The sequence below is a fragment of the Panthera pardus genome, unplaced genomic scaffold (genome assembly GCF_024362965.1).
Source record: "Panthera pardus isolate Hobbes unplaced genomic scaffold, ASM2436296v1 HiC_scaffold_8, whole genome shotgun sequence".
NCBI classification, from domain to species: Eukaryota; Metazoa; Chordata; class Mammalia; order Carnivora; family Felidae; genus Panthera; species Panthera pardus.
This window is the reverse complement of record NW_026527013.1, coordinates 33793541-33821105: the sequence shown is the minus strand read 5'-3', so window position 1 is coordinate 33821105 and position 27565 is coordinate 33793541. Positions and strand designations below refer to the sequence as shown.

Genomic DNA, 27565 nt, shown 5'->3' with positions numbered 1-27565 from the left:
CCTTCCCCGGGCTGCTTGGGGAGAAGGTTCGGGGGCATTTAGAAAACAGCACTGCGGGGAGACCTCCCTGCCGAGGCTGAAGCAGTGGGTGCTGGCCTCTGCGGCACTGACCCCTGAAGCCTGGCGTGAAGTCTCTTCGAGCAGGCCCTGACTCCCTTCTGCGGCTTCCCCGGCCCTGTCCTCTTTGCTGGTCTGTGTCTCGTCCTCCCATCATCCTAGCCCTTCTCACACCCAGTGGATGGTAGAAGGGAGGAAAAACCGTGAAAGCCTGTTGAGCTTGCTGCTCGGAGATGGTGCTTCGGAGAAGAAACGAAAAACCCGGGCTCCGGAGAGGTCTTCAAATGACACGAGTTTTCATTTCCGGTGTTCTTTTACTGATCCTGAGTCGTTTTGGAGATCGTCCATGAGGCTGGTTTAGGGGTCGTTATGATCCCTAAGCTCAGGGAGGCCAGGGCTTGGCACAGGGATTTTCCAAGACCCCCAGGAGGGGGCGTGATTTCTTTCTAAGGCTGCATCAAGGCACCAGATTTGGAAACGGGGGGGCCCTGGCCTCTGTTAAGCCCGTGTGACCGTGCTCAGCCCCCACTCAGGGCTTTGCGAAAGTGTCCAGCCACCGCCTGGCATTCCCTCGCTTGGGACGAAGGAACCAGCAAATGCTCAACTGAATCACATTGACCTCCGTCTGCACGAAAGCAGGAGGGACTATTTTGGTAGCTACTGGCCGGTGTGTATCTTCATCCCACAGACTGTTCTTCTGTAATGGGGAGTGTTAAGAACACACAGTCCAGCCCCATTTGCACAGAATCCTCTTGTGCCGTGGCCTGGGCCACGGCCGGGTGGAGAGGCAAGAAATGCCTGCTTCTCTTCCCTTCTCTGGTGGAGCAGACTCTCTCTGGTCTTTTTCCTTGCGCTACAAAGAGCAGCATTTGTCCAGGGAAGGCGGAAGGAGAGGTAGTAACAGTAACTTTAAAAAAAATTTTTTTTTTTAAATTTTTATTTATTTTTGACAGAGAGAGAGAGAGACAGAGCATGAGCGGGGGAGGGGCAGAGAGAGAGACACACACAGAATCTGAAGCAGGCTCCAGGCTCTGCGCTGTCAGCACAGAGCCCGATGCGGGGCTCGAACTCACAAACCGCGAGATCGTGACCTGAGCCGAAGTCAGATGCTTAACCGACTGAGCCACCCTGGTGCCCCAATGGCAGTGACTTCTGATAGGAATAGTGTATCATTCCTTCCCTTTTTGTTTTTTTTCTCTTTTTTTTTTTTTTATTGATAGAATTTATGCACCATGGAAAGCCCGGATGCAACCTAGTATATTGTAGTGCGGTGTGAGGGGAGGTGCCCTTTAGATACATAATCCGCTAAGTGGACGTCCCATTACAGAATTGAAGGGATCCTGTGCAGGTCTCCTTCACTAGTGTTTCTCTGGATACCGTTTGAAACGATTAAAATGAATCAGTTTAGACACATTTGTAAGTGTGTGTGCGTGCATGTGTATATAAACGTATAAATGTATCTCTATACATATCAAGTTGTGTGGTGAGACCCACTTTAACATTTAAGACTCTTTGTCTAAATTAGTAAATCCATTCTGCCCTTCACCTGGAAGTTGACATTCTGATTCCTAGGGCTTTTCTCACCAACCTTGAACCCTAACTCTTGGTTGGGGGGTGTTGAGGGACTCCTGCAGGTAGCTCTGGAGACGGCCGGTGCTCGGCCAGGCTGGGGTGCGAGGGTGCTGGGGTGGAGGTGACTGACGTCGACCCCCCGGCCCTCCAGCGGAAGGCCCTGGCCACAAGCACAGCGCGCTGGGGGGCTGAAATGACACTTCCACCAGGGCCTGAAGTGGAGGGTGCTGACACCCAAGTCTCCTGGCTCCCCCATCCGGGAGTTTAGGTGACCGATGTGTCCCTGGAAACCCACCCCTCTGGGTGTTGCTTTGGCTTCTCCCCAACCCAGGCAACTCCGGTGTCTGTAACGGGGTGAGGGAAGCCCCCTTCTGACCATTTCATTTTCTGTCCTCTGTCCTTCCAGCAACCTGGCAAGCAATCGCATTGGCAGCCTAGAGTCGGGAGCATTTGATGGCCTGTCCCGGTCGCTGGTAATGCTTCGCTTGAGCAAAAACAGGATCACCCAGCTTCCTGTGAAAGCATTCAAGTTACCCAGGCTGACGCAACTGTGAGTATAGAAACCTGCACTTTAATTAAGGTTAGCCAAACTCTGTGGAGGCCAGCGTTCCCCACGGACCTCATTCCAAATGCGACCCCTTCCTCACTCCCCGTCAGGCTTTACATACGCCGTCATTAATGGCCTTGTGGCGACACCTAATAAAAGCAAATTAGAAGCCGGGTCTGGTGCCTGTGGGCTGCCTCAGGTTGCTGAGAAAAAGATCCACTGAGGATATACATGCTTGTCCTCACTGGCACTTTGCAAAATGAAATGAGGAGTCCTGCTGGTGAGCTGATCCTGGCTAATGCTTAGGCTGTGTGGCTTGGGTTATTTATCTTGGGGTTTTTTGTGTTGGTTTTTTTTAAAGTACCCATAAAATCTGTACCATGGTGGCTCAGTCGGTTGAGTGTCTGACTCCTGACTTCAGATCAGGTCATGATCTCACGGTCTTGGGATCGAGCCCCGCATTGGGTTTCACACTGACTGTGGGGTCTACTTGGGATTCACTCTCTCTCCCCTCCTGTCCCTCTTCCTCGCTTGCACACGTGCGCTCTCTCTCAAATTAAAAAATCTGTACTGTGGACGTTATGGTGTCCCACACTTTTTGAGCAGTCTCAGAGGAAGTTAGTGTAGACCGAGATGGACCGTCTCCATCTACTATGATTTTTTTTTTTTTTTGAAGAAAGCATTTATTTGTTTAGTTCTTTGATATCTGAGGCCGAATGCTCTCCTAAGATGGCACAGGGTTGGATTCAAGAAAACCTATTTTCCAGAGCCTGGTGGACCGTTTGTTCCCTGGTTTTTCGTTTTCCTGTATTCTCTTTGTATTAGAAGAGAACGTTTCAGGAAAAGAAGCTGATATTGGAGACTGGGTTTAAACAGAACGCACCGATTGTTCGGGGCCAGATTTGGTAGCAAGACGGTGTGCCCCCCACCCCCCAGAGCTCTCACTGCCTGTGTTGTGCACGCGTGTACACACACACACACACACACACACACACACACACACCCCACCCCCCCTCATTAGATCCAGGCTCTGACTCTGCTCTCTTCAGCTCTGGAGAAGGTCTCTTGATGCTCGGGAGGTTGTGTGGGGGACAGAGTCATGAGACACTGCAGAAGTATTTGGGGAAAACCAAGGGCTTTCTGGTTAGCTCTGTGTTCTCCCCTCCCCTTCCCCCAGTGTTACTAATGGATCCAGCCCACCCAGATTCCTGAAATCTTTTGGGCAACTGAGGTTTTTATCACGCTGGCGTCGGAAGCCGAATGTGTCGGCTTCACTGGTGCGTCAGCCCCCTCCTCGCCCAAGGGCACTGCCTTCTCTCCATCAGTGGGGACCCCGTTCGTGCCTTCAGTGGGAAGCGTCCTTGCCACTTGGCACCCAGTGGATCGGTTTTTCCCGGGGTGAGGCGTCCGGTACGGATTTCTGTTGCTGAGCTGAGAGACACCTCACCTCAGACGCTCACATCCTGAGTCACACCCACCCACCTCCTCACTACAGAGCCATGGAGAGTTGGGGAGGAAGTGGAGCATTTGCTCACGTGGGGGCGCGGTGGGGCCAGCGACTGGGGAGCCCCGCGCGCTCCTTCCTCCACCAGCTGTGGCCCAGTCAGCGTCAGCGCCTGCGCCTGCGTGGCGGGCAGGAGTGTCCGTAAGACACGTCGCGGCCCCGCTGGGCCATCCTCGCCGCGATTCTCCCGGCTGGGCTTCTGGGCCTGCGTGGGAACGGTGGGAGGCGTCGGCAGGGTGCATGCCACGAGCCCTCTGAACCCGCGGTCTTCATCTCCTCAGGGACCTCAACAGGAACCGGATCCGGCTCATCGAGGGCCTGACGTTCCAGGGGCTCGAGAGTTTGGAGGTGCTGAAGCTGCAGCGAAACAACATCAGCAAGCTCACGGACGGGGCCTTCTGGGGCCTGTCCAGGATACACGTGCTGTAAGCGCGACGCCGGGTTCCGGGCGCCGTGGGCCTGTGTGTGTTCCTTCGGCCCCCTGCCCAGAGGGGTCATGTCGGACTTCAGCCGGCCCCGGGCCCCCGCCGTGTGGCCTCTGGCCGGGCACGGCTCCCTGTCTTCGGGGACTCTGCCCCAGCTGAGTGTCGTCTTCTCCCAGGGTTTGGTCAGAGAAGCAGCTTGGTGAAGGTGGGAGAGGGAGCCGTTTTGCTGGGCTCCACCACCACCCCCCCCGCCCCCCCCGCATCCTCAGTGAGCAGCGGGGTGCAGAGTGGGCCCCCACCCCACACCCTCCCCTCTCCCCCATGCTGCAGGAAGTTCCCTGTCTCCCTGTTGGGGATTTGACAGTCTGTCTTGAGATGCAGGTGGGCCTAAAATGTATAGTTCATCCTGGGAGATTTATTTATGTTTCGTGAGCTAATCAAGTCGCTCGGCGCAGATGTTCCGCTTTTATCCAGGGAGCGCACTCTCCAGACAGATGCGCGCGGCCCCAGAGCTCGCTTGTGCGCCGAGTCACGTAAAACCACGGCAGGAAGACATATGGAGAAGGGCAGGAAAGGCGGCTCTGATCTTCCATTTTTAAACATTTAAATTAGTTTATTTTCAACGGGAAGTAACATACACTCATAACTGAGTAAAATGAGGGTAAAAAAGCAGCCGGGGGTCCCCTTCCCCTGTCCTCTTCCCCCCAGTTCTGCTCCCAAGGGGCGGTCACTTACAGTCCTTTCCCGGTTGGTTTTTCTTTTCTCTTTTTTTCATTATTTTATGTTTAACTAATCTCTGCAGACAACATGGGGCTTGAACTTAGAACTGTGAGATTAAGAGTGGGACACTCCACCGACTGAGCCAGCCAGGGGCACCCCTCCTTGTTGGTTTTTCTGTGTGGAGTTTTGTTCGTGGTTATTTCCACGTTCCAGGACGTATCCCACTGTGTCTACGTTTGTCAACGGGAGATTTCTTGGGTTGTGGTCAGCGATGTAATTTGCTCAGGACCCCACCCCCTGCCCCCTCCTTTCCAGTCTTACCAGTTACATCACTGTGTTCACATCCTTTGTTATCTTTGCAGCTGAGACAGAGAACAAAAACCCCACATCCGGTTTCATCGGCTCTGCACCCTGCTCGTTTATCCGAAGCGTCTCTGATGAGCGCCTCTTCCCGCCCACCCCCAGACCCACACACTTTGTGGGGTGGGGGCATTCGCATTAGCAGGTGCCGTCTTGCTGGTCCCCTTCTTCCCGGTCCTTTGATTGGCCTCAGCTCTGTATCTGTTCAGAAACACTTGCCCTTGACGTGCTTACAACTGTCGTTTTGAACCTGGAATCCCAGGTGTTTACGTACTGGGTATGCCGACGTTCAAAGAGAAGGCTCAGAAGAAAATGGAGTTAGCACGTCCCATTTGGTTTTTAGTTTGAGCAGATTCATCCCGTGCGGGGGGATGAGTTGCCCAAGAGGTTATTTATAAACGAGCTCACCTTTTGGGCAGTGGCAGAAAGTGAGATAGACAGGGCGGAACCCGGTTGCCCAAGACCTTGTGATACTGAACGTGGGGCAACATTGGAATTAGTACCTTTTATGCAAGAGGCCAGTCCAGGACGGTCGTCCTGGGCTAGGGTGTGCAAGGGTTGAGAAGCAGCGTAAGAATGTCCTCACCTGACCGACCCGGTGGGGCCTAAGTGCTGGGCCCTGTGCTGAAATTGTGACGCACGTTCTCCTGTGTGCTTCTCGTATCAGCCCTGTGAAGTTGCCACCTCGGGTCTCTTCGTATTATAGATGTTCCCGCCTCATTCAGCCAGCAAAGTGGCAAAACTAGGATATCGATCCAAGTAGCCTGAGCCCAGAGCGAAGGTGTCTCTGGGCACCAGACCTGGGTTCAAATTCTGGCCCCTCGCTGCCCACTGAGCTGGGGACTGAATCTTGGAAGTCATACCTCACTCCTCCCTGCCTCAGCGTCACGTTACCTGTCAGATGGGGATAAGAGGTCCCTCCCCCCCCACCATTCTGTCTTCTTCTCTTCCTTGAATGGGCTCGGCTGCTGCCGGGCGCGGTGTGCCCGCGTGTGCACCTGGGTCCCTTGGAGTCGGCTAACAGGGTCCCCTTGCCCTCTGAACCCCGAGTCCTCCGGGACGCTGGCGGCCCCCCGTCGGGTTTGCCCGTCGTCTCCCGCGCCCGTGTCTGAGGCAGAGGGGGCCGCCCTCACCCCTGTGCCCTGTCATTGCAGGCACCTGGAGTCCAACAGCCTGGTGGAGGTGAACAGCGGCTCGCTCTACGGCCTGTCGGCCCTGCAGCAGCTCCACCTGAGCGGCAACTCCATCGCCCGCATCAGCCGTGACGGCTGGAGCTTCTGCCAGAGGCTGCAGGAGTTGTAAGTGTCCCGCCTCGGCTCTGTGCACGGCGACCCCGGGCCTGAGGCACGGCGGCCTCCAGGGGCCCGGCCGGCGCGGGCGCTCGGAGCCCGGGCCTTGTGCCGCGTCACTGGGTCATTGACCGCGACAGTGGCACCGCCGGCCCCCCGCTGGATCGTGCGGTGCCCCCTGTTTCTCAACATGTGCAGAAGACAGAGGTCTTAGAGGGAAAAAGTCGATCCTCACCATGTTGGCTCTTTCCCTTTAACGCGCTCCAGGTTTCTCAGTTCAGTTTACTCCACTGTGGTTGTGGGCTTCTTTTTTAAGAGGATCTGGGTGGATTTTCTTTTTTTCTAGGCTTGACTGTAGGCAAAGAGTCACCCACGGAAATGAACGGCTGTTAAAAGTGCCAAGCTTGTGTCTTGTGTCTGTCTTGACTTCACCCAGCCAGCAAGGGGGTGCTTTAAGCTCAGTGTTGAGTTTTGCAGGTGGTGCTTTTGTCTGTCTTTCCCTCTTCTCCCCCTTCCTCCTCCCCACACCCACTGCACACTGACCTGGAGTTTGTATTTCACTGAACCCGTGATTATCTCATGCAAAAACCCATAGTCCCGTCTCTTTCCTCGAACGTACCCTCCTTGGATTTTGTGAGTGTGTGCCTTAGCGTTAACCCTTGAGATTTAGCTTCCAGACATTCAGGGCAGTGCGGGTTGCTCTTCTCAAGTGGTATTGAATGAATGGCTTCTGACCGTCTCCTGCCTCAGGCCATGCGCCCGCCCTCCCACTGCCCCCCTACCTCCCCCACCCCCACCAGTTCCCAGGACTGATCTCAGCTGGTCGCTGCCCGGGCCTGAGCCAGGCCAGTGGCTAAGTGAGGAGGCTGTGTGCACCCCAGGTTTTGAGGCAGCCGGTGAGGGAGTGTTCCAGTACCCCTCTCTGGCAGGTGGCCCATGTGGAGCGGTCTTTCCCCTTCACAAGGGGCAGAGAGGTCATGGAAATGCCTTGACCAAGCCTGTCAGTTTTCCCGACGTCTGGTAACCTCGGAGCCAGATTTAGGATTGCTTTCCAGCGTTTCTGGTCCTTCCTTTAAGCTAAATGCTTTAATTGCAGGTGAGGATGTAATTTTGATCACTTGCCAGGTCTTTGTGACTGGTAGACACCAGGACTGACTTCTCGGAGGGAAAGAATGTTACTTCCTGCTGCCTTTAAAAACTCATAAATCTTCTCCGAGTTTATTTGGCTTCTTCCTGTCCCAACCCAAACTTCCCATTTTTCAACGGTGGAGGACTACTAAGTAACAACCCAGGGCCGTGTGGTGTCAAGGTGCATGAGGGCGTGCTGGGAGGAAGGTCTGATTCTGATGCTCGGGGCAGATGTGTGATTGGGGGGGTGTGTGATTGGGGGGATATGTTCCCTGTCCTGCTTACAGGATGTCACGCTTATAGGCTGGCCTGGATGGGGGCAAGGGGACCGGAGACTGCCGCCCAGGTCGGGCGCACTGTTGTGGGAGGAAGGCTAGTTCCACGCAGCGGCTGGTGGCGCCCTCTGCTGGCCGATGTCGGGACTCTCGCTGGGCTCCCTTGCTCACCGTCAGAACCTCCAGGGCTCCCCGTCCAGGGTCTCGGGCCACTGTCGTGAGTGGTCTTTGATGGCCTGAGTCAGGAACCCCCGCACGGACCCCAGCATGAGAGATTGGAACCCTAGGGTTCTGGTGTTGTATGACCTTGCGTCGTCCTCACAGCCTGATCTGCTGTCCGGTCTCCGTGGCTGGCACGAGTATTCCAGGAGCCTAACTGTGTGGGTGTGGGGCCCTGCTGGGTTTCTGGCTGCACGACCACTCTGGCCCTTGGGCCTCGCATGAGCCTGTGCCGCGTTGGTGACGTTTGCTTCCCCCTCCCTTCCCCAGGGTTTTGTCCTTCAATAATCTCACCCGGCTGGACGAGGAGAGCCTGGCAGACCTGAGTAGCTTGAGCATCCTGCGCCTCAGCCACAACTCCATCAGCCACATCGCAGAAGGCGCCTTCAAGGGACTCAAAAACCTGCGTGTCTTGTACGTCGTTCATCGTGGGGTCGACAGAACGAAGGGGTTCCCTGCTGGGAAGGCGGGATAGAGCAAACATGCCACCTTGCCGAGTTCCCTTCTCGTTGCTGTGCAGTCAGATTTGTGCAGAGGGTCCAGCAAAGAACTAGTGGGGCAGAGAAACGTCTCTCGGTCCCCCCGAGGGTGGTGCCGATAGAGGCGACGACTCAAAACCCTGCCGTTACCAAGCGGTAATTCTGCCGTGCCCTTGCTGGGATGCCGGGATCCCCTTGTTGGGAGCAGCCGTGTGGTCCGTCTGTCTAGTCTCGAATCTTCCCCATGTGCTTTCACAACCCGTGTCCAGGAGGCCCAATTTCAAGAGAGGTATCTAAGGCCTCCTCTGTCTTCCCTTGAACTTCAGTAGGGCCATTGAAAAAATAGAGGCACTCATGTCATTTTCTTTCAAATTCCTTATTAGGTGGGGTTGCCAGAAGTTGCTTCAGGATGTTTTCCTGGGAGTTAAGATTTGTCTTTTGTTGGCTCTGGAGAAATTCCAGGCCCCCAGAGAGGGGTGTATGGCTTTCCACAGACAGTCGTAGTAGATCTGAAGCTGCCTTCCCAGCGTGCCCCGCTGCCCGGAGGGCCTGTTCCAGTGTGACAGGAGGCCCTGTGCACTTGCACCTGGCGGGGAGGGCAGAGCGGGCTTCAGTGCTGGGCCGTTGTTGGGGAGTGTAAAACAGCCCGGATGCCAGGCTATTGAAGCCGAGGTCAGCCAGCCTTCGCGCTTGCACGGCCTGAATAACAAGGCCGGGGGACATTCAGATTGAGCCAGAAAGAAGAGAAAAGCTTTGGCAGCCAGGGTGAGGAGCTGGGAGACAGGCACACAGAGCGGCAGCCCTGGGTCCCGGCTTTCAGTGTGAAGATAATAAGGAGAGACCCGCTGAAAGGAGAGGTCCCTTCCAGCAGCAGAATCTCAGGGCTCCGAGCCTTCTGCTGTAAGATCAAGGTCAGAAGGAGCACTGTGCCTCTCAGCCGGGGGCCTCCCTCCCTCCTGGCAGTGCTCATTCCTTGTGAAGGCTCCCACGGGGCCAAGAGCAGTGTCCCTTTCTCTTCCTGGCCTGCCTCAGCCAGGGTTTGGCGGAGGAAGGGGTAGGAGCCAAGAAACCGTGGGGGGGATGTTGGAGGGGCTGCTGGTGGGGGCAGAGAGGGGGGCTTGGTCGCCAGGTGGGAGCATCGCCTGGCGCTGTCCTCTGCCCTGGAAGCCGGGGGGGGGGGGGGGGGGGGGGGGGGGGGAGGGAGCTGAGTCATCTGCCTTGTGATCTGCATTGTTGGAGGAGACTGGGCTGAAAAGTTGGCCTCATCCGCCAACCCTGGCAAGTGGGTCACAAGTCTGACTCAGCGCCCAGATGTCGTCCCTGGCTCCAAGTCCACGCCTGTGCAGGCCCTGTGAGGAGGGGTGACTCGGGCCTCCGAACCCACTTGCCAGCATGGAGTGGCCCCAGGGAGGACCCTGTGTGGGGGCCTCTTCTTCGCTCTTTCCTCCATGTGCCTTCGGCAGTTTCTCAGTCAAGCCTAGGAAAGGGATTCTGGCTGGTGTGAGAGCAGACAGGAGCCTCAAAAGACCTCTCGGGCTCATTCCCAGTGCCCGTGGTCAGATGCCTGCTCTTGGGGGGTTTCCCATGTGCTGTCCGCACCCTGTCCTTACCCAGGCCCAGCCCTACCCAACTGGGGAGCAGCCCACGGAGCTGGGGTGGCTGTGAGTTTGAGGCGTGCCTTGGCTTTGCGGGAAGGCCAAGAAGGCCAGGCTACACCGCAAGGCGTGCAGAACGGGGTTCCTGTGGCCCAGTGGCCACACTCGTGTTGGCCGTACATTACAGCTGGGCATCGGGTGACAGAGCGGGTATCTATTGTTAAAGAGGGTCGAGGAACTCAGGCTGGATGGTGAGCCTTCTCTCTGTCTCCTCCCTAGGGATCTGGACCATAACGAGATTTCGGGCACAATAGAGGACACGAGTGGGGCCTTTACCGGGCTTGAAAGTCTCAGCAAGCTGTGAGTATCTCGGCATTGGCTCTTCTGTGGAGGGGGTGCACAGTGCTTCTCAGGCTCCCCCGTGCCGCCTCTTTTGTGGGCCCAGCTGGAGAAGGGCTGGCTCCCATTTATCTTCCTTTTGTTTGGGAAGCAAAGTCTGAATATAGAGCCAAGACATCCCAGCTTCTCTGTGGCCAGTGGTCTCATCACTGCCCTGGGCGTTGGTTCCTTTGGGGCCGAAGATCCGGTGTTCAGAGGCCTGTTGGATTTTCTGTCCCGCTGAATTTGTGACTGACCGGGAAACGGCTGAGTTTTTTGTCCTGCTTTGCACAAAAGGAGTCTCGCCCTGTTACTCGATTCCTAGAAATTGTGTGAGATGTCTAAAGCCAAGTGCCATTGACGGCTTTGAGTCTTTGGTCAGTACTTCAGTTGTACAGTCATAACGTCACACAGAAAACAGTCATTTACGACAGGGTAATGTAATGACTCGTTTTTATTTCCCGGTTTCTGATGTTTTTATTTTTTTTTAGGGCTCCTGGAGTTGTCAGTTACTGTGCAAGGCATGTGTGTACATGTGTTGTATCTGACAACCAACAACCTCGTGAGTTAGGCTCTGTTATGCAACCTTTTTTGTAGTTGAGGAAACGCGGGTGCAGGGCCTTTTGCCCAAGACCACACACTGTGGAGGGTCGGGACCGGCCGGTCTGGCTCTGGAGCCCACACCTGTTCTCCCTGAGTGGGCCACTGCAGGAGCCTCTGGGACGGGGGCAGGGGAGTCCGAGGGAGTGTCCGGGGGCAGACAGAAAGAGGCAGTCACCACTCAACCTCCCCAGGCCTGCTCGAGTGACTGCGAGCTGAGCACAGTACAAGTGTCAAGCAGATACTCTGAAAGCAGCCGCGGGGGTGGAAGGTCCTGGGACAGCCTGTCGGGGGTGGGGTGGATGTCTTTCTGTAGAGGTGGTTTTAAAAGTGTGGTTTTTCACACCATTTATACTCGAGTTCTGAGTAAGATTAGCTCTCTTGGCTGTCTCGGGATTCTCGCTCTTCTCCAGCATGTCTCTGTCTTCCTTTCTCTTCCCTAAAAAAAACGCTCTCTCCTCCCCGCCTCCTAGTCAGTTTGCCCGGCAAGCGCGCTGGGACGGGACAGCAGCTGTGCCCCTGGGGCGGAGGCCTTGCTCTCCGGGGCCTGCCTGGCCAGGGTGTGAGTGTGTGCACAGGGGGCGGGGGCGGGGGTGGACGTGTCTCCAGAGGCTCTGCCCTGCAGGGGCAGGGGTGCCTGTGCGGGACTCCTGGTTCTGCAGAGTCCAGCCTGATGCTGCCGCCTCTTCCCCTGTGTTCTCGCGTCCTTTTACCTGCTGGACCAGGGTCAGCAGCTCTGCCTGAGATCCTAAGTCCGCGGGGCCCTCCCTTGCTCTGTGCTGTTTGACACAGGCTCCCGGAAGGCAGCGCGGGTTCCGCACCAACCCGGTCCTGAGACTCCAGGGACCTTGTTGAAATACGATACCTCCAGCTCTCCTCCCCCCCCCCCCCCCCCAGCCTCACTGACCAAAATTGTGGGGCTGGCAGGGTTTCAAAATAAAGGGAGGACACACATAGTTGGGGGAATGGAGATAGTAGTTGCTTAATCTGATTAAATATGTATAGTCGTTTAGGCGGAACGGTACTGTGGTTACATCGCAAGAGAAAAAAAGAATCCTCTTCCCGGATGGAAAAACAAATGCTGTGATGCCCATGACTCAGGTTCCCGTTCAGCCCGTGGGGCTGGGGAAGGGGCAGAGGACAGAGGTGAAGTAGTGCCAGCACCCCTGGGTGACGAAGCAGGCACCCATGGGGGTCGCGATGCTCCCCCACCTGCCTGTGGTGTGCGGTGTCCTCCCCGGGAAAGGGGAGGAAAGGAAAGCCCACGCTTTGCCGTGATCGTGGCGCGTAGCTTGGGTAAAAACCACTCCCCCGGGTGTATGGAAGGTGTTTGAGTAAACGGGTTAACGGCAGAGCGAAGGAAGGGACCGGTGTGCTTGGCTCTCCTCCCCGCCCACCTCCCCCACGCGCTGCCCGGACGCTCTCTTGTGTGGCCGTGGCTGGGAAATGTGGCCCTCACACCTCCCTGCCTTACTGAGCAGCCAGTGGCAAGCGGGTCGGGATCCATTAGAAAAGGGCAGCGTGTGAGCACAGGGAAGGGCTGCCTCTCGAGAGCGGTCACGTCACGTGGACTCATTCACGCGGTGGGGGCTGTGGTCAGTGCTGGGTCCCTTGGACCTGGTGGGGCCCGCCTTTGAAGCCCTTGGGGTCAGGTCTTCAGGGACCTGAGAATGGGAAGGGAGAAAGTCTTGCCTTCACCCATTCGAGGACCCAGGGTCCTTCCTGTCACGGAAGAGGCCAGATCTAAATTAAAATCTTTGCCGAGAAGGGAACACGGGAGCAGCAGAGCCTTAAAAGGCTTCCCTGGGCAGCTGTGGTGGGTGCTGTCCTGCCCGTAATGTTTCCGCCTGCTGAACACGGCCATGTGGACAGCTCTTCAAACCGGAGCTTCCTGGCAGGGCAAGTGTTACCTGCTCACCTGTGGTCAGTATGCTCACCTCCCACTGGGGGCCCCGTCATCATGTTGGTGGAAGACCTCCTGGGAAGTGTGCACAGCGTCCTAGTATGTGAGGAAGGGAGGGAGGCTTTCTGGAACACAGATTAGCAGAAAGAGGAGCAGTTAATCACGTGTGTACGAGGGGTGATGTGAGTGCCTGCCCCGTGGTTCCAGCTCTTTCCATGGCTTTCTTCGGGGTGGGGCCGTGACGTGCGCGAAGGGAAGTGTTAGAGGAAACCTGGAATTGGACCACGAGGCCAAGCCTCTCCCGTGAGGTGGGCCTGGGTGGGTGCTGCCCCCCAGCCTGGGCAAGATCGCCCTCCCCCGTGTGTTCACAGAGCAGTGGCAGGGCTCACGGAGTGCTGTTCAGTGTCTCAGGTGGAGGAGAGGTGGGGAGGTGAACGTGAGCTGGACCAGGCCTCCCCTGGCGTCTGCCGGGCGGTGTTAGCAAGAGCTGAAAGGCCTTGGGGAGCACTAGAGATGCACGAAGGAGTGGACGGCTGACTTCCAGGGTCACTGTCCGCGCCGAGGCAGGGGTGTGAGGCACATCAGCCCTGCGGTCCCTTCTCTGGGAGCCCCTGATCTGGGACAGTGGAGTCTCAGCTGCCCGCTGCCGTGTGGACAGAATGAGCACCACCCGGCCCGCGGTCCTGGCCATCCGTTCTGCGCATGGCTGCCTTTATTGAAACTGTCCCAGTCTGCCAGCTTAAGCCCCAGCCCCCAGATGTCCGCCTAGAGAAAGTAAGGGGCTATTTTAATCCCGCAGCAGGATGATTAGCCCCTACGTAATTGAGAATTTGTTTTATTGCTATTGTTACCATTAGAAATAACAGTCTGCCCTCATTGTAAAAGAGGTCAGTGTGAGTAATACGTAATGCATGAAATAAAGCACAGCTTTTTCCTGGATCTGGTTTACGGGAGATTTCACTAAACAGTTAATACATTTTACTAGGGCCTGGAGCACAGTGACCCGGCCTGGGGGATCTGAGTAAGTGAGAAGTTGGCAGGCTCTTGCAGATACTTGGGTTTGGTGCCGTGTGCTGGTGTTTGCTGGGCTAGTTGTGTGGTTAGGGGAAGAGAGTTAGTGTGGCCGCCGGACTTCTGCGTGTTTGGGCTGTGTGTTTGAGGATCAAAGCTTCAGATGGAGAGAGAGTGGAAATACGCAGATTGCCTCCGAGAGAAGGAGCAGTCAGAGGGGTCTTGGACCGTTCCATCTTCCCCGAGGCAGGAGGTGCTGGCTTTGTCCGAAGGCTGCAGGCTCCGAGAGGAGGGGTCTGTTCCTGATCAAGTGGGGGTACCCGGGAGCTCCTGTGGTTGCCCTGCAGGTTCCCCTCAGGCTTTCGGTGCCCTGGAGGGCAGTGGGGCGGGGCGGGGAGCACCTCCCGTGGTATGTGGCACTGGCCTGGTCTGTCTGCACGTGACCCCCATCTTCCTGAAGGCGGCATCCTGGGGTTTGTGTAGGTGGTGCCGGGAGCCCTATGCGGTGGGGGGGGGGGGAGGGGGGTGCCGCCTGGGCCGCCCTGCCATCTTTGGTTTTCTTCGAGGCTCCTGTTGCTTTCCTGGCCCTTTTCAGGGAGGGGCTGGTACTTGATGTTTTCCCTCGGGGGACCCCATCTTAACACGGGTCTAGGTGGGATCCCAGACGAGACTGCTGCTCTCCAGAGGCTGTCTGCAGTGCCCTCTTACGAAGCCCCCTCCCAGAGCCGGTGAGATGTGGCAGGAGTTGGCTCCCAGCATTCCCCGTTCCTGACTAGCCCTTTAGGTAGTCTGGCTAGACGTCACGTTGAAGAGCCCACGTGTCTGTCAGCATGACTTTCAGGGGCTCACAGCTGCCCGCACCTACAGGAGGTAGAGGGAGTGCCCCGGTCGGCCGTTGTCTGAGGAGGGAAAACTGGAACACGGATGCTTTTCGTTCCCAGTGTCCAGGCATTCTGGGTGCCCCCCCCCCCAACCCCTCATCCCCCAAACAGACTCTCCTTTGGCTTATGTAGCCCAGTGGAGGAAGCCTTCATTTCTTCCATGTGCACTGCAGGGGACGAGAATTTGGTTTCTGAGAAAACTCTTAGGAGTTGCCGATGAAGTTGTGATTGCAAGTGCCGGGAAGTAGGAGCCCTTTCTCATGGGTAGGCGGTGCACGGGTCTGGGTATTAGATAACCTCGGAGGTTGACCTTTTAGGACGCGTCTGCGATTGAAAGAACCTTGGGCCCATGGGCATCATTTAAGATCTGGGCTCTTGCTAAGAGGCCACAGCACCAGGGCATGCCCTACACACCCCGAGTGGCCTTCTCAGAGGCGGGGGTGCAGCTCCCTGTGGCCACGTCCTGGCCGTTCGGGTATGTCTCAGTGCAAGTCACTGGGGAGCCGTCTTGATGGGGGCCGGTTTTCCTGCCCTCTTCTTGCCTGCTCGGGGAACCTTCACCCCCACTTTTCAGAAGAGGGTGGCGGATTTTAGTTCCAGTTTTCATTACGTTCCATGACTCTGCTTCCTCTCATGGGAACAGTGATGAGTCCCCTCCTTCTCACGAGGCCCTTGGGTCCTTGGGCACAGCCCGGGCTGGACGAGGGGATTTCCACAAACATCGCAAGGAGCCTTTTCAGGCGAGATGGTGCATCCTGTCATCACGTTAAATTCTCATAAAGATCAAAGCATTTCATTTCAGAAGGGCAAGGCCTGCATACTTCGGACCCGTAGTCTCCACGTAGGTCAGATTTCCACCTGCCCCTCACTGGACAGACTTATCATATGGCACTGGCCTAACTATGTGTTCTCTTTCTCCCGTTCCTCCCTTGTCTCTTCCCATCCGGTTCTGCGTTTTGTTTTTTCCCTGTCTCTGGATGATGTTTGGAAATGGCAGAACTCTGTTTGGAAACAAGATCAAGTCCGTGGCTAAGAGAGCCTTCTCGGGGCTGGAGGGCCTGGAGCACCTGTGAGTATCTCACCAGACCTTCCCTGACCCACAGGCCTGCCAAATGCGGCTGCCGGGGAAGTCTGCTAGCAATTTAATCACATCTTTGTAAACTGAGAAACAGCCTATTTGGAAACGCCAGCTGCTTCCTTCTCGTTATAAGTCAGCTTCAACTTTGGCCTTTATTTTGCCTATGCCAGGAACAGTTAGAGAACACATGGCCGGTCGGTGAGTTCCTAACGAATGCGGCTGCCGACTGGATGGATACCCTCCCCCATCCCCTAACCCTGTCTCCCCCTGGCGCTGGCTCCTCCACAGGCCCCGGCCTCCCCTTCACCTCTGTGAGGGCGCGCGTTCCTGGCGCAGGCTCGCGGCTTCACGGGGCCGAGCACACGCTGGGCTCAGCCGGGAGGTGTTCTGGCCTGGTTGTCTCTGAGAGCCCAGGAGGACGAGGGTGATGCCAGCCCGGACACATTTGTGTGGTCACCATCGAGGGCAGATGCCTCTAGTGCTTGATTCTTAGTCTCTTTGGCCTTGGAATCAAGGTGGACCTGAATTCTCTTGATAAAGCTTTGCTTGTTGACTTGCTGAGCCGGCCTCACCGTTAGCTTTGCTGCTGCCCTTCAGGCTGGCTTGGTTCCAAGGTTGTTCCGTGTGCTTGTGCCAGTGTCTGGGAGGTGACAGCCACTTAAGTGGACTTGGGACACGGGGTCTGGGTGGTACGGCCAGCACACTGGGGAAACCGGGACTCTCCCGGAAGCCACCTGAGCCTCTTGGCTCAAACAGGTGGCTGACCTGAAGGGCGCCCAGAGTGTGTGTCCGTACGTGAAGAGTGTTCTTTTGCAGGAACCTCGGAGAGAATGCAGTCAGATCTGTCCAGTCTGATGCCTTTGTGAAGATGAAGAATCTCAAAGAGCTGTAAGTACCCGGGGTTCCAGGGTCCTGGTTAATAGGACTAGAGAATTTGGAGTCAGAAACGCCTTGATTCTATGATGTGTCAATATATGTAACAGATGGGGCTGTTAGCATTTGTGTGTAAGCTGTCTTTTAGAAAAGCAATGCCCCCTGGGGGCTTATTCTGGATCAGGGTCAGCACACCGTTTCTTCTTTTTTTTTTTTTAACGTTTATTTATTTTTGAGACAGAGAGAGACAGAGCATGAACGGGAGAGGGTCAGAGAGAAGGAGACACAGAATCTGAAACAGGCCCCAGGCTCCGAGCTGTCGGCACAGAGCCCGACGCGGGGCTTGAACTCACAGACCGCGAGATCATGACCCGAGCCGAAGTCGGCCGCTCAACCGACTGAGCCACCCAGGCGCCCCTCAGCACACCTTTTCTTAAAGGGTCGGGCACGACCTATTTCTTAAATAGGTGGGCACGGCTGTGTGCCAATCAGTTCTTATTTATTAAAAAACAGGCTGGCAGGGCAGGCTGTAGCTTACTGACTGCTGCTCTAGGTGATGTGACATGAACTTTCTTCTAGAAAATGGGCGATCATCCCTGAAATGATGTCAGGGCAAGTTTTCATCATTTAGGTCTGCCTAAAATGGAGGACCTATACTGAGAGTGGCTTCTTTGCTGGGTTTGGTGGCCTGTGAGTGAGGCAGAGATATCTGGGGGGTGGTCACAGGTGACTGTGGACTAGTGATGTGGCTCCCAGCCCACATCTGTTCCGAGGCCCCCACAGCGGTTCATAGGTGGTGGTGCCGCCACCATAGATGTTCACCATGGGCCCCCGGGTCACGGGGTTGGAAGAGCTCGCCTGTGCCCTAGTCTCTGGCAGAGGAGCTCGTCAGGGTGTGCAGGTAGCAACACCCAAGCTTCCTTTCTTCTTCCTGTGCATTAATCTGATTCTGCTGCTGCAAAGTCTAGCTGTAATACTAGTCCCTGAAAGATGTGGCTTTTGGTTCTCAGAAGTGCTGATGGAGGGTAGACGACAGAGGACGGCCATCTGTGCATCCTGAACTCATCCTCATTCCTGAGGCCACTCTTGGTGGCCTTTGGGAGAAGTGGGAGAGTAGGGAGGCGCAGTCCCCATACTTTAAAAGCAAAGCAGGCCCCTGGTGATATTCCTCTGGGTGAGGAGAGAGGAGGTCTTTTAGGCACCTGCCTCATGGCATTTACTTAGCTGTGAGATTCAGGCCTGTTGAGTAGAACTGCTTTCTCCAAAGGGTCACGGTCTTAGAATGGTTAAGTGTTCACTGTGCATTTCTTTCAACTTCTCTGTGTTTGCAACTTTTCAAATATAATGTTGGAAGTAATCTCATTAGATGGGAAGAGGGTATAAGAGAAAGAGGGAAGGACAGGGAGAGAAGACTGCTTCTCCTTAACAATTGAGGTTTTCTGAGATACTTTCCTAGTTGGGAAGGACTGGACCCTTCTAGGCAACTGGGACCCTCCACCACACCCCACCCCCAAAATCTGCTTCGGCGTGGTTCTGGAGGCTCAGCCTTGGCCCCTGCCTGGGTTTCCTGTCGCTCGCTACACGTACCCAGCCGTGGCTGGCCCTGGGCCCAGTCCTCTGCTGGGAGAAACGGTTAATTCCACTTGGTCATTTTCTTCCTCCGTCTGATCAAGGCAGGTTGTACCGTGCACTTAGTCATGCTCTGGGTAAATTTCCACAAGCGATGATTAGAAACACACTTTGAGTTGGAATCATGAAAATGCACCGTAAGCCAGCAGAGTGATGGGACGGCCGGAGGCGGGAGTCGTGGAGAGCCGCACCCCTGAGCAGCTGACCAGCAGGAAGAGTAGCGGAAATCTGCAAAGCCCCGGGGTTGCTGGCAATTTCTGGTCCAGCCTTTCAACCTCACCTTTGTCCTTAAAGCCATGTGTGCATGTGGAGGGAGGTCAGGGGGTCAGTGTCCTCACTGTCTTGTTGGTCCTGACTCGCTCTTCAGGAAAGCTATCTCTACACCCTGAGTACCTCTTTCTGAGGTCTGGTCTCCTCTGTGTCAGGTGGGCCTCGTTGTGGGAGAGGTAGGACATCTTCAACCCAGCCAGGCCTACACTCGTGGTGTAAGGAGTAACCCTTCCCACACACATCTGTGACCAAGGATCACTGTCAACTTGGCCTTCCTTAGTTTGCTCCTGTGACCATCCTCCACACAAGTGCCTGAAGCCTCACAGCGATAGCCCAGCGTCTTCCTCTAGAGTCTACTCAGGCTTTCCTGCTGCCGACCCAGAAAGGGGCAGTCGCGCCCAACACTGGCTTGATGGGGAGCTCGTGACAGCGCTTCTGACAGAATTCCTGTCCCTCTGTCACTGAAGCTCAGTGTGTGGTACCTGGCGGCAGCCGGTCCACCCGCCACCACAGCCGACCCGGAGTAGCCCCCCAGGTACTGGGCCGGAACCGGCCACTTCTCAGGCTCAGCTGGCGGAGCCCTCATGCTACCTGGGTAACTCCACAGTACGACAGGCCTCCGGGAGATAGCTCTAAGCACGCAGCTACCTGCCTGTCAAATAAAAATACAAAAATTAAAAAATTAAGGGTAGAAGCCAAATGCTGACCTTTAAAGGTCTGATGTGGGCAGACATCCCAGTTAGCATGGCTTTGAGATCAATTATTTCAGTCTTTAAAAAAGCACTTTCCAAAAGTAATTTTAATAAGATGGCTAATCTGGTAACCATGAGGAACAGGAAGGAAGAGCAGATTTCTGAGGGAAATGGTGGGTGGTGGAGGCTATTGCTAGGATCCTGGCCCATGCGATGCTTGTGGAATTTTTTTTTTTTTTAACGTATTTTTTTTGAGAGAGAGACAGAGTGTGAGTAGGGGAGGGGCAGAGAGAGAGGGAGACACAGAATCAGAAGCAGGCGCCAGGCTCTGAGCTGTCAGCACAGAGCCCGACGCGGGGCTCGAACTCACGGACCGTGAGATCATGACCTGAGCCGAAGTCAAACACTTAACCAGCTGAGCTACCCGGGTGTCCCTTGTGGAATATCTAAGTACACTTCAGCACCCCTTCTGTCACCGTGTACTTTGTACCTTGTACCAGAGGCGGTTCATGACCGGGGAGCCCGCGTGCCTTCACCCTTGCCATGCACTGACCTCTGTTAGCTCACAGCCTTGAGGTCTCTTCCAGGAACAGGGCAGCTAGACTCTTCGGTTGACTTATCTTCGAGTGACTCCTCAGGAAGGAATGTCCGCCGAGATGGTGATTCCGATTTCTGTTTAAAAAGCTGATCCTCAGTTGCTGAGAAATGAAAAAGAAAATATTCTCTGTTTTGGTTGGAGCCTCACAAAACCAGTGTTGCATTCTCATGCTCCCTGGGCAGTGGCAATTAACTAACAAGCACTATTTAGGGAGCGGAGCCGAATTCTGCCGGCCTCCTGAGCGGTGCTGTAGAGATCCACAAACAAGAGGGGGCCGCGTTGGCAGGGCTTACGTCTGGACGTAAGAAAACATGGAGCTTGGCCAAATGAAAACTAACAGCAATATAGAAAAACAGCCCTCCTCAGGACCTGAGAGTCGAGAGCTGAGTTGCAGATGAATCTGGAAGCTCCACATAGCTTATCAGGAGGGTGGGAAAAAGCACAGAGGGCACAGTGCTCCTCAGCTCTGTCGGGTGGACAGAGTCTGGAGGAGGTCAGATGGTGCCCCCAGGGTCACACAGGAGCAGTGTGTGCCCGTCTTGGGACGCGTGTGAACTGCGGGCTGTTGGTATGCCGTGGGGTTGTTGAGGCTGGCGGTGTCCACATCACCCGGGAGCTTGTCAGAAGTGCCGCATCTTGGGTTCCACCCCCAGCCTTCTGAGCCAGAGCATCGTTTTATCAAAATCTCCAAGTAGATTATATGTGCTGCTCTGGGTCACTGAAGAGGAACGGAGAAAAATCTCTTCCCTTCCCAGATGGCTGGTGTTGAGGACAGAAGCCGATCAGCGGTGACTGGAGGAGGAGTCTGTGTGCCGAGGGAATATCCCTTTCTGGAGGTCACACCTCACGTGTCCCTTTTGTTTCCCTTTCAGCCACATCAGCAGTGATAGCTTCCTGTGCGACTGCCAGCTGAAGTGGCTGCCCCCGTGGTTACTGGGCCGGATGCTGCAGCCCTTCGTGACAGCCACCTGTGCCCACCCGGAATCCCTGAAGGGCCAGAGCATTTTTTCTGTGCCGCCGGAGAGTTTCGTGTGTGGTAAGGCCGTCCCTGTGATTTTCTTTCCTGAAGGGCGGGGAGGCCAGGAGGAAGTCCTCATTATGGGAGTGATTTTTGTGATCAGAGTCAACCCCAGTCCTTGGTTCCCACTCAGCTGCTGGATGCAAGTTCTTTCCCGCTGAAACCACACGTGGTACTTACTGTGGAGTCGCCTCATTATGTGGTTCCTGGAGTGCATGCATTTAATGAGAAGGGAGCAGGACTTGGTTCGGTTACAAATCAGAAGAACCGGTTACTGGACGAAAGTTGTGTCATCTCAAGACGGCTCTGGTGCCTGGGTTTAGCTGTGAATTTACTCCGTGTCTGAGGCTGGGGTTTTAATGTGTGTTTTTTTCCAGCCCCAAGAATGGAAGGTTAAATACAGGAAGAACAAGTCTCAGGAGAACAGTTAGTGTCGTAAAAATAATTCCTTGTTGTTGACTTGCACTCTCGCTGTTTCTCCAAACCACTGAAATCTGCACTTGTAGCTATGAGCTCTCTTCTCCTTCTGACTGTTGGAGCGTGGGTCTTGCCATCTTTTGGACCGGGGGTGGTCGCGATCCGGGTTTGGTTGCAAACGGTACAGAAGATGCTGAACGACTGGAGGCTGTGCACACGCTGTGTGCCATACGCCACACTCACGTGGAAATGCGCAGCCTCGTGGTCAGTAAGACGTGGTCAGAGAATGAGACGGATCTTGGAGGGTTTCCGGTCTCTGCTTTAAGCAGGAGCAAGGGTGGGCTTCCCGGGCGTGACCGGAACTCCTGTGAGTGCCTCCTGCCTTCTGTCCTCCCCGGTCTGCCCCTGTGCCCTGGGTGTGGCTGATGATCCTAACCAGGAGCTCCCGGAGCAGTGCGGGCAACCCTGTGGTCCACTTCTCCAGCCTCCTCCTTGGGCACGGCAAGAGCCAATGTGCCTGCTGACGTCAGGATACAAGTGCCCCCTTCCATCATCCACCCACCACCACCTCTGCCAGCAGGCTCGCCCTCCTTTGTGCCGATCCGGTCCAGCGAGAAGCCTTAAAAGCATCCGGTGTTTTCTTAGTGGTCAGTCTTCTGGGAACGTCCGTGCACAATGTCGGGCTGTGCACGCCTCGTGTTCCAAGTAGCACATGATGACTGTGCCGTCCATTGTTCATCACGTACCTGGGCCCTGACCGTTAATTTGTTAACTAGCTGCCCTGAAGTGGGGCTTCCTGCACCTTCCTCCCTTTTCCTGTCACAGGGCGTAATCTTGCCCTTTGGATGAGCAGATGTGACCTGCTGTGCCCAGCCTCCGGCCGGTGGCCCTGGCACGTCCCTCGGCAGTTCACACTCGTTAGCCCACCTCCACATGGCAGCGCAGGATGCCAAACCCGTCGTCACGTAAGAATGGGCATCAGGAAAACACTTGGCAGGAGATCGAAGTTTTAAGCTGTGTGGGAGTCTCCACCTCCTTTTTTATAAAAGGAAAATAGAACCGGTCGCACCCACCAGCATTGCTAGAATCAAAAAGTCAGGCAACAACAAGTGTCGGTGAGGAGGGTGGAGTGTGAACCCTCCTACAGTGCTGGTGGGAGTGCACCGTGGTGCAGCCCCTTTGGAAAAGTTGGAAAATTTCTCAGACAATTAAACATAGTTAAGCCGTGACCCACTCCCAGCTATATGCTGGGGAGAAACAAAAATAGATCTACATAAAACCTGGCCACAAATGCTCGTGGCAGCATTACTCGTAACAGCCAAAGAGTGGAAATAACCCAAATGCTCACCACTCCTGGAGTGGATAAATAAAACGTGGTAGAGCCAGGCGCTGGGATATCATCAGGCCATAAACACCAATTGTTCGCACAACAGATGAACCTTGAAACATTTGAAGTGAAAGAAGCCCGTCACACAGGACCATACACTGTATGATTCCATCCATATGACATGTCCAGAATGAATGAATGTAATGTCCAGAATAGGATCCCATCTAAGGGCCACTCCAGGGGTGGTAGGAGGGTGAGTGACTACTGGTGGCTTAGAGTGGAGGGAGAAAGGATGATAGCTGAAAGGTAGGGAGTTTCTTTTTAGGGAGATTAAATTACTTTCAGGGACTGTGATGAAGGTTGTATCATTTACTTACTGTAACATGCACCTGTTTCAGGTGTACCAGTCAGTAGTGTTTAGAGTATTGGGAAGCTGCGTGACCCTCACTACCACCTAATTTTAGAACATTTTCATCATCCGTAAAACAAACTCCATGTTCACAGCAGTCACTGCACTGTCCCCTGTCCCTGAGGACCTTCATATAAATGGAATCCTATAATAATGGTCTTTTGTGACTCGGTTTTTTTTAACCTAGCAGAATGTGTTACTAGGTATTCATTATTTTTTTTAATGCAATATGACATTGTATGGATATACACGTATTTAGCTGTTCATTAGGTGATGGACATTTCGGTTGTTTGGATTTCTTGGTAATTCTAAATAATTCTGTGAACGTTCATATATAAGTGTTTGTGAATTCTCTTGCATGGTTCTTAGGAATGTCATTGTGGGTCATACAGGAACTGTTCAACTTTTTGAACACTTGCCAGACTGTCTTCATCAGTAGCCGCACCACTGCCTATTCCCAGTAACAGTGAATGAATGCATCCTGCATCTGTATTGAAATCATTTAATTTTAGTAGTTTTTCACTGAATTGCTTAGGATTTTTATATTTGATCGTTATGTTATTTGCAAAAAGACACTTGTACTTCGTCCTTTCCAGTCTCGATAGCTTCTTTGTTTTTTCTTTTTTTCTTGCCTAATTGCCCTGGGTAGAGCCTCCAGTGTTGGCTAGAAGTGGTGAGGGCAGACTTCCTTGTCTTTCCTGATTTGGGCAAAAGCATTCAGTCCTTCACTGTTGGATATGGTATTAGTTGTAAGTTTTCCGTAGATGACCTTTACCTGGTTGAGGAATTCCCCTTCTATTTCTAACTTGTTGTGTATTTCTTTTACGATAGGGTGTTGAATTTTGTCAAATGCTTTTTTCTGCATCTATTGAAGGATAATGTGCCCCCCCCCCCACCTTCATTGATACGGTACATTGATTTTTGGGTGTTAAACCAACCTTGCATTCCTGGGATAAATCCAACTTGGTCGTGGTGTATAATCCTTTTTATATGTTGTGGGATTTGCTTTGCCGGTATATTGGTAGAAGATTTTTGCATCTGTACTCGGGTGTATAGTTGGGTTTCTGATTTTGTTGTCTGGGAATATTTGACTCATACAGTGCAGTGAGATGTTCACTCATCTATTTTTTGCAAGAATTTCTGAAGGATTAGTGATAATTATTCTTTAAATTTGGGGAAAAATTTGTCAGTGTAGCCATTTGGTCTGGCTTTTTGTTTGTGGGAAGTTTTTAAATTATTAAAAAAAATTTTTTTTTAATGTTTATTTTTGAGAGAGAGAAAGAGAGACAGAGTGCAAACAGGGGAGGGCAGAGAGAGAGAAAGAGAGAGAGAGGGAGACACAGAATCCGAAGCAGGCTCCAGGCTCTGAGCTGTCAGCATAGAGCCCGATGCAGGACTTGAAATCACAAACCATGAGATAATGACCTGAGCCAAAGTCGGATGCTTAACCAACTGAGCCAGCCAGGCACACCAAAATTATCCTATTTCTTTACTTGTTAACGTCTATTCAGATTTTGTTTCTTCTTGAGTCAGTGTTGGTAATTTTTCTTTTTTAGAATTTGTGCATCTATCAGCTTATCTGATTTGTTGCCATACAAATTATTCATAGTATTCCCGTTTGCTGCTGTGAGGTTAGTTGGTAAGTTTTGTTCCTAATTTTAGTATTTGGTGTCTTCTCCCCACCTCCCCATTCTGCTAGTCTACAGATTTTTCAATTTCATTAGTATTTTCAAAGAACTAACTTTTCATTGATTTTTCCCCCCTTTTTTCTCTTATTTCTGCTCTATAATTATTTCTTCTGCTTGGTTTGGGGATAGCTTGTTTTTCCGATTTCTTAATGAGGAAGGTGCGGTTATTAATTTGAGGTCTTCCTTAATGTAGACAGCTCTCCATCTCTCCTATAAGCACTGTTGTAGCTGCAACATTTAAGTTTTTGTATCTATGTTTTCATTTTCACTCATTTCAAAGTATTTTCTAATTTCCTTTATGAGTTCTTCTTTGACTTACAGAAGTTGTTTAATTTTCACAAATTAGACTCCCAGTGTTGCTTTTGATAGTGATTTCTGGCTTCATTCCACTGTCATTGAAGACACTGGGTAGGATTTCTCTTTTTTCATGTACTGAAATTTGTTTTTCAGCATAACATATGGTCTCTGTTCGAGGATATTCCAGGTGTGCTTGAAATTAATGTTTATTCTGCTCTTGTGGGGGTGGAAAATTCTATAGATGTCTGCTAGGTCTATTTGGCTTATAGTGTTATTCAAGTCTTGTACTTTTTTGTTGATCATCTGCCTAGTGGTTCTAACCATCATTGAACACGGAGTATTGAATTCTACAAACTTATTGTTGCACTGTCCATTTCTTCAGTTTTGTTTTTGCTTCATGTTTTGTGGAGCTCTGTTAGGTTCATATATGTTTATGATGTTTATGTCTTCCTGATGGATTGTTTTACATTATAAAAAGTTACTTTGTCTCTAGTAACCATTTCTGTCTTTTTTTTTTTTTTTAACATTTATTTATTTTTGAGACAGAGAGAGAGAGAGCGCGCATGAACAGGGGAGGGTCAGAGAAAGAGGGAGACACAGAATCTGAAACAGGCTCCAGGCTCTGAGCCGTCAGCACAGAGCCCAACGCGGGGCTCAAACCCACGGACCGCAAGATCATGACCTGAGCCGAAGTCGGCCGCTTAACCGACTAAGCCACCCAGGCACCCCACCATTTCTGCCTTAAGGTCTATTTTATCTGACATCAGTGTGGACACTGTAGCTCTCTTGATATATGTGACTTTGAATCTAAAGTGTGTCTCTTAGAGATAGTGAATGGCTCGGTCATGGGTTTTTATCCATTTTGGTAATCCCTGCCTTTTTTGATTTTTTTTTTTAATGGTTCCTGTGGGGATTATAATTAACACCTTAAAACAATCTAGTTCAGATTAATAACTTTAGTAGTATGCAAAATTTTGCTCCTACTAAGCTCCATTTGTGGAACTCCTCCTTTGTGTTACTGTTTTCATATAAATTACATCTTTATGCATTATAAGCCTGATCAACACTTTTTGATTATTGCTCTTTGTAGTTGCCTTCTAAATCAGGAAGAGAAGAATGTTACCAAAATACACTTAGACTGTCCTTGCATACTGACCTGTGTGTTTACTTTTAATGGTGTGTTTTATTTCTTTGTGTGGATTTCAGTTACTGTTGTGTCTTTTCATTTCAGCCTGAAGGATTCCCTTTAGTATTTCTTGTAGGACAGGTCTGGTAGCAGTGATTTCCAGTGGGTGATTTGTCTGTAAATCTGAGAGTGATTTAATTTCTCCCTCACTTGAGAAGGTTAGTTTTGCTGGATACATAATTCTTAGTTGACAGTCTGTTTCAGGACTTTGAGTATGCCTTCCTACTGCCTTCCATGGTTTCTGATGAGAAATCAGCTGTCATGTCATTGAGGATTCCTTCTGTGTGATGAGTTGCAGTTCTTGTGTTTCTTTCAAGATTCATTTGTCTTTGACTTCTGAAAGTATGACTGAAGCTTCCAGGTGAGGGCTTTGAGTTTATTTGGGTTCTTTGAGCTTCTTGGATGTGTAGATGCCTATTTATCAAGTTTGGAAAGTCTGGGGCTATTATTTCTAGAAATGCCTTGTTTTTGTTTCTTCTCCTTCTTAGATTCCCATTATTTTTATGTTGTTACACTTGACGCTGTCCCACTGGTCTCTGTGAATGTCCATTATCCTTCATTTTTTTGTTTGTTTGTTTGTTTCTTAGATTGGATGGTCTCAATTTCACCAATTCTGCCTGCTCACGGGCTACTGAGCCCCTCGAGTGAATTTTTCATTTCAGTTATACTTTTAACCTCCAAAATTTACATTTTGTTTACTTCTATAATTTCTAGTTGTTTATTGGTGTTCTTTGGTGGGAAAGTATTCACATACTGTCCTTTAACTTTTTTCGACATGATTTCCTTTCATTCTTTGAACATATTTATAAAGCCACTTTAAGGTCTTTAAAAGTCCAAGATCTGCACTTCCTTCAGTTTCCACTGACTGCTTTTTTTCCTGTTTATCTAGTTTTATAGTTTTTTGTTGGAAACTGAGTCTTTAAAATAATGTGGCAACTCTGGGCATCAGATTCCCTCTCTGTCTTCCCCTTGGTTTGTTGTTGTTCTCTGTGTTACTACAATTTCTGGACAAATACTTTAAAGTCTGTTGGATGCCGCCAGTAACCAGTAGCCCTGGTTAGCTACTACCTGGACAGACAGTCCTTAGATCACTTCAGAAAGTCTCCCATCCTTTGTCCAGCATCCATGTTGTGTGCCGGG

The 27565-nt window shown here is 52.5% G+C and overlaps 1 protein-coding gene across 1 annotated transcript in view; it reads left to right on the top strand.

Moving 5' to 3' along the window:
* The window catches only part of LRIG1 (leucine rich repeats and immunoglobulin like domains 1), a 114143-nt gene that overhangs the window by 78838 nt on the left and 7740 nt on the right, over window positions 1–27565 (top strand). Inside the window, exons 5-12 of the mRNA XM_019469769.2 lie at window positions 2036–2179; window positions 3962–4105; window positions 6340–6483; window positions 8367–8510; window positions 10450–10530; window positions 15941–16012; window positions 16838–16909; window positions 20956–21119. Coding sequence (XP_019325314.2) covers window positions 2036–2179; window positions 3962–4105; window positions 6340–6483; window positions 8367–8510; window positions 10450–10530; window positions 15941–16012; window positions 16838–16909; window positions 20956–21119 — 965 coding nt within the window. The remainder of the gene's footprint in view (window positions 1–2035; window positions 2180–3961; window positions 4106–6339; window positions 6484–8366; window positions 8511–10449; window positions 10531–15940; window positions 16013–16837; window positions 16910–20955; window positions 21120–27565) is intronic.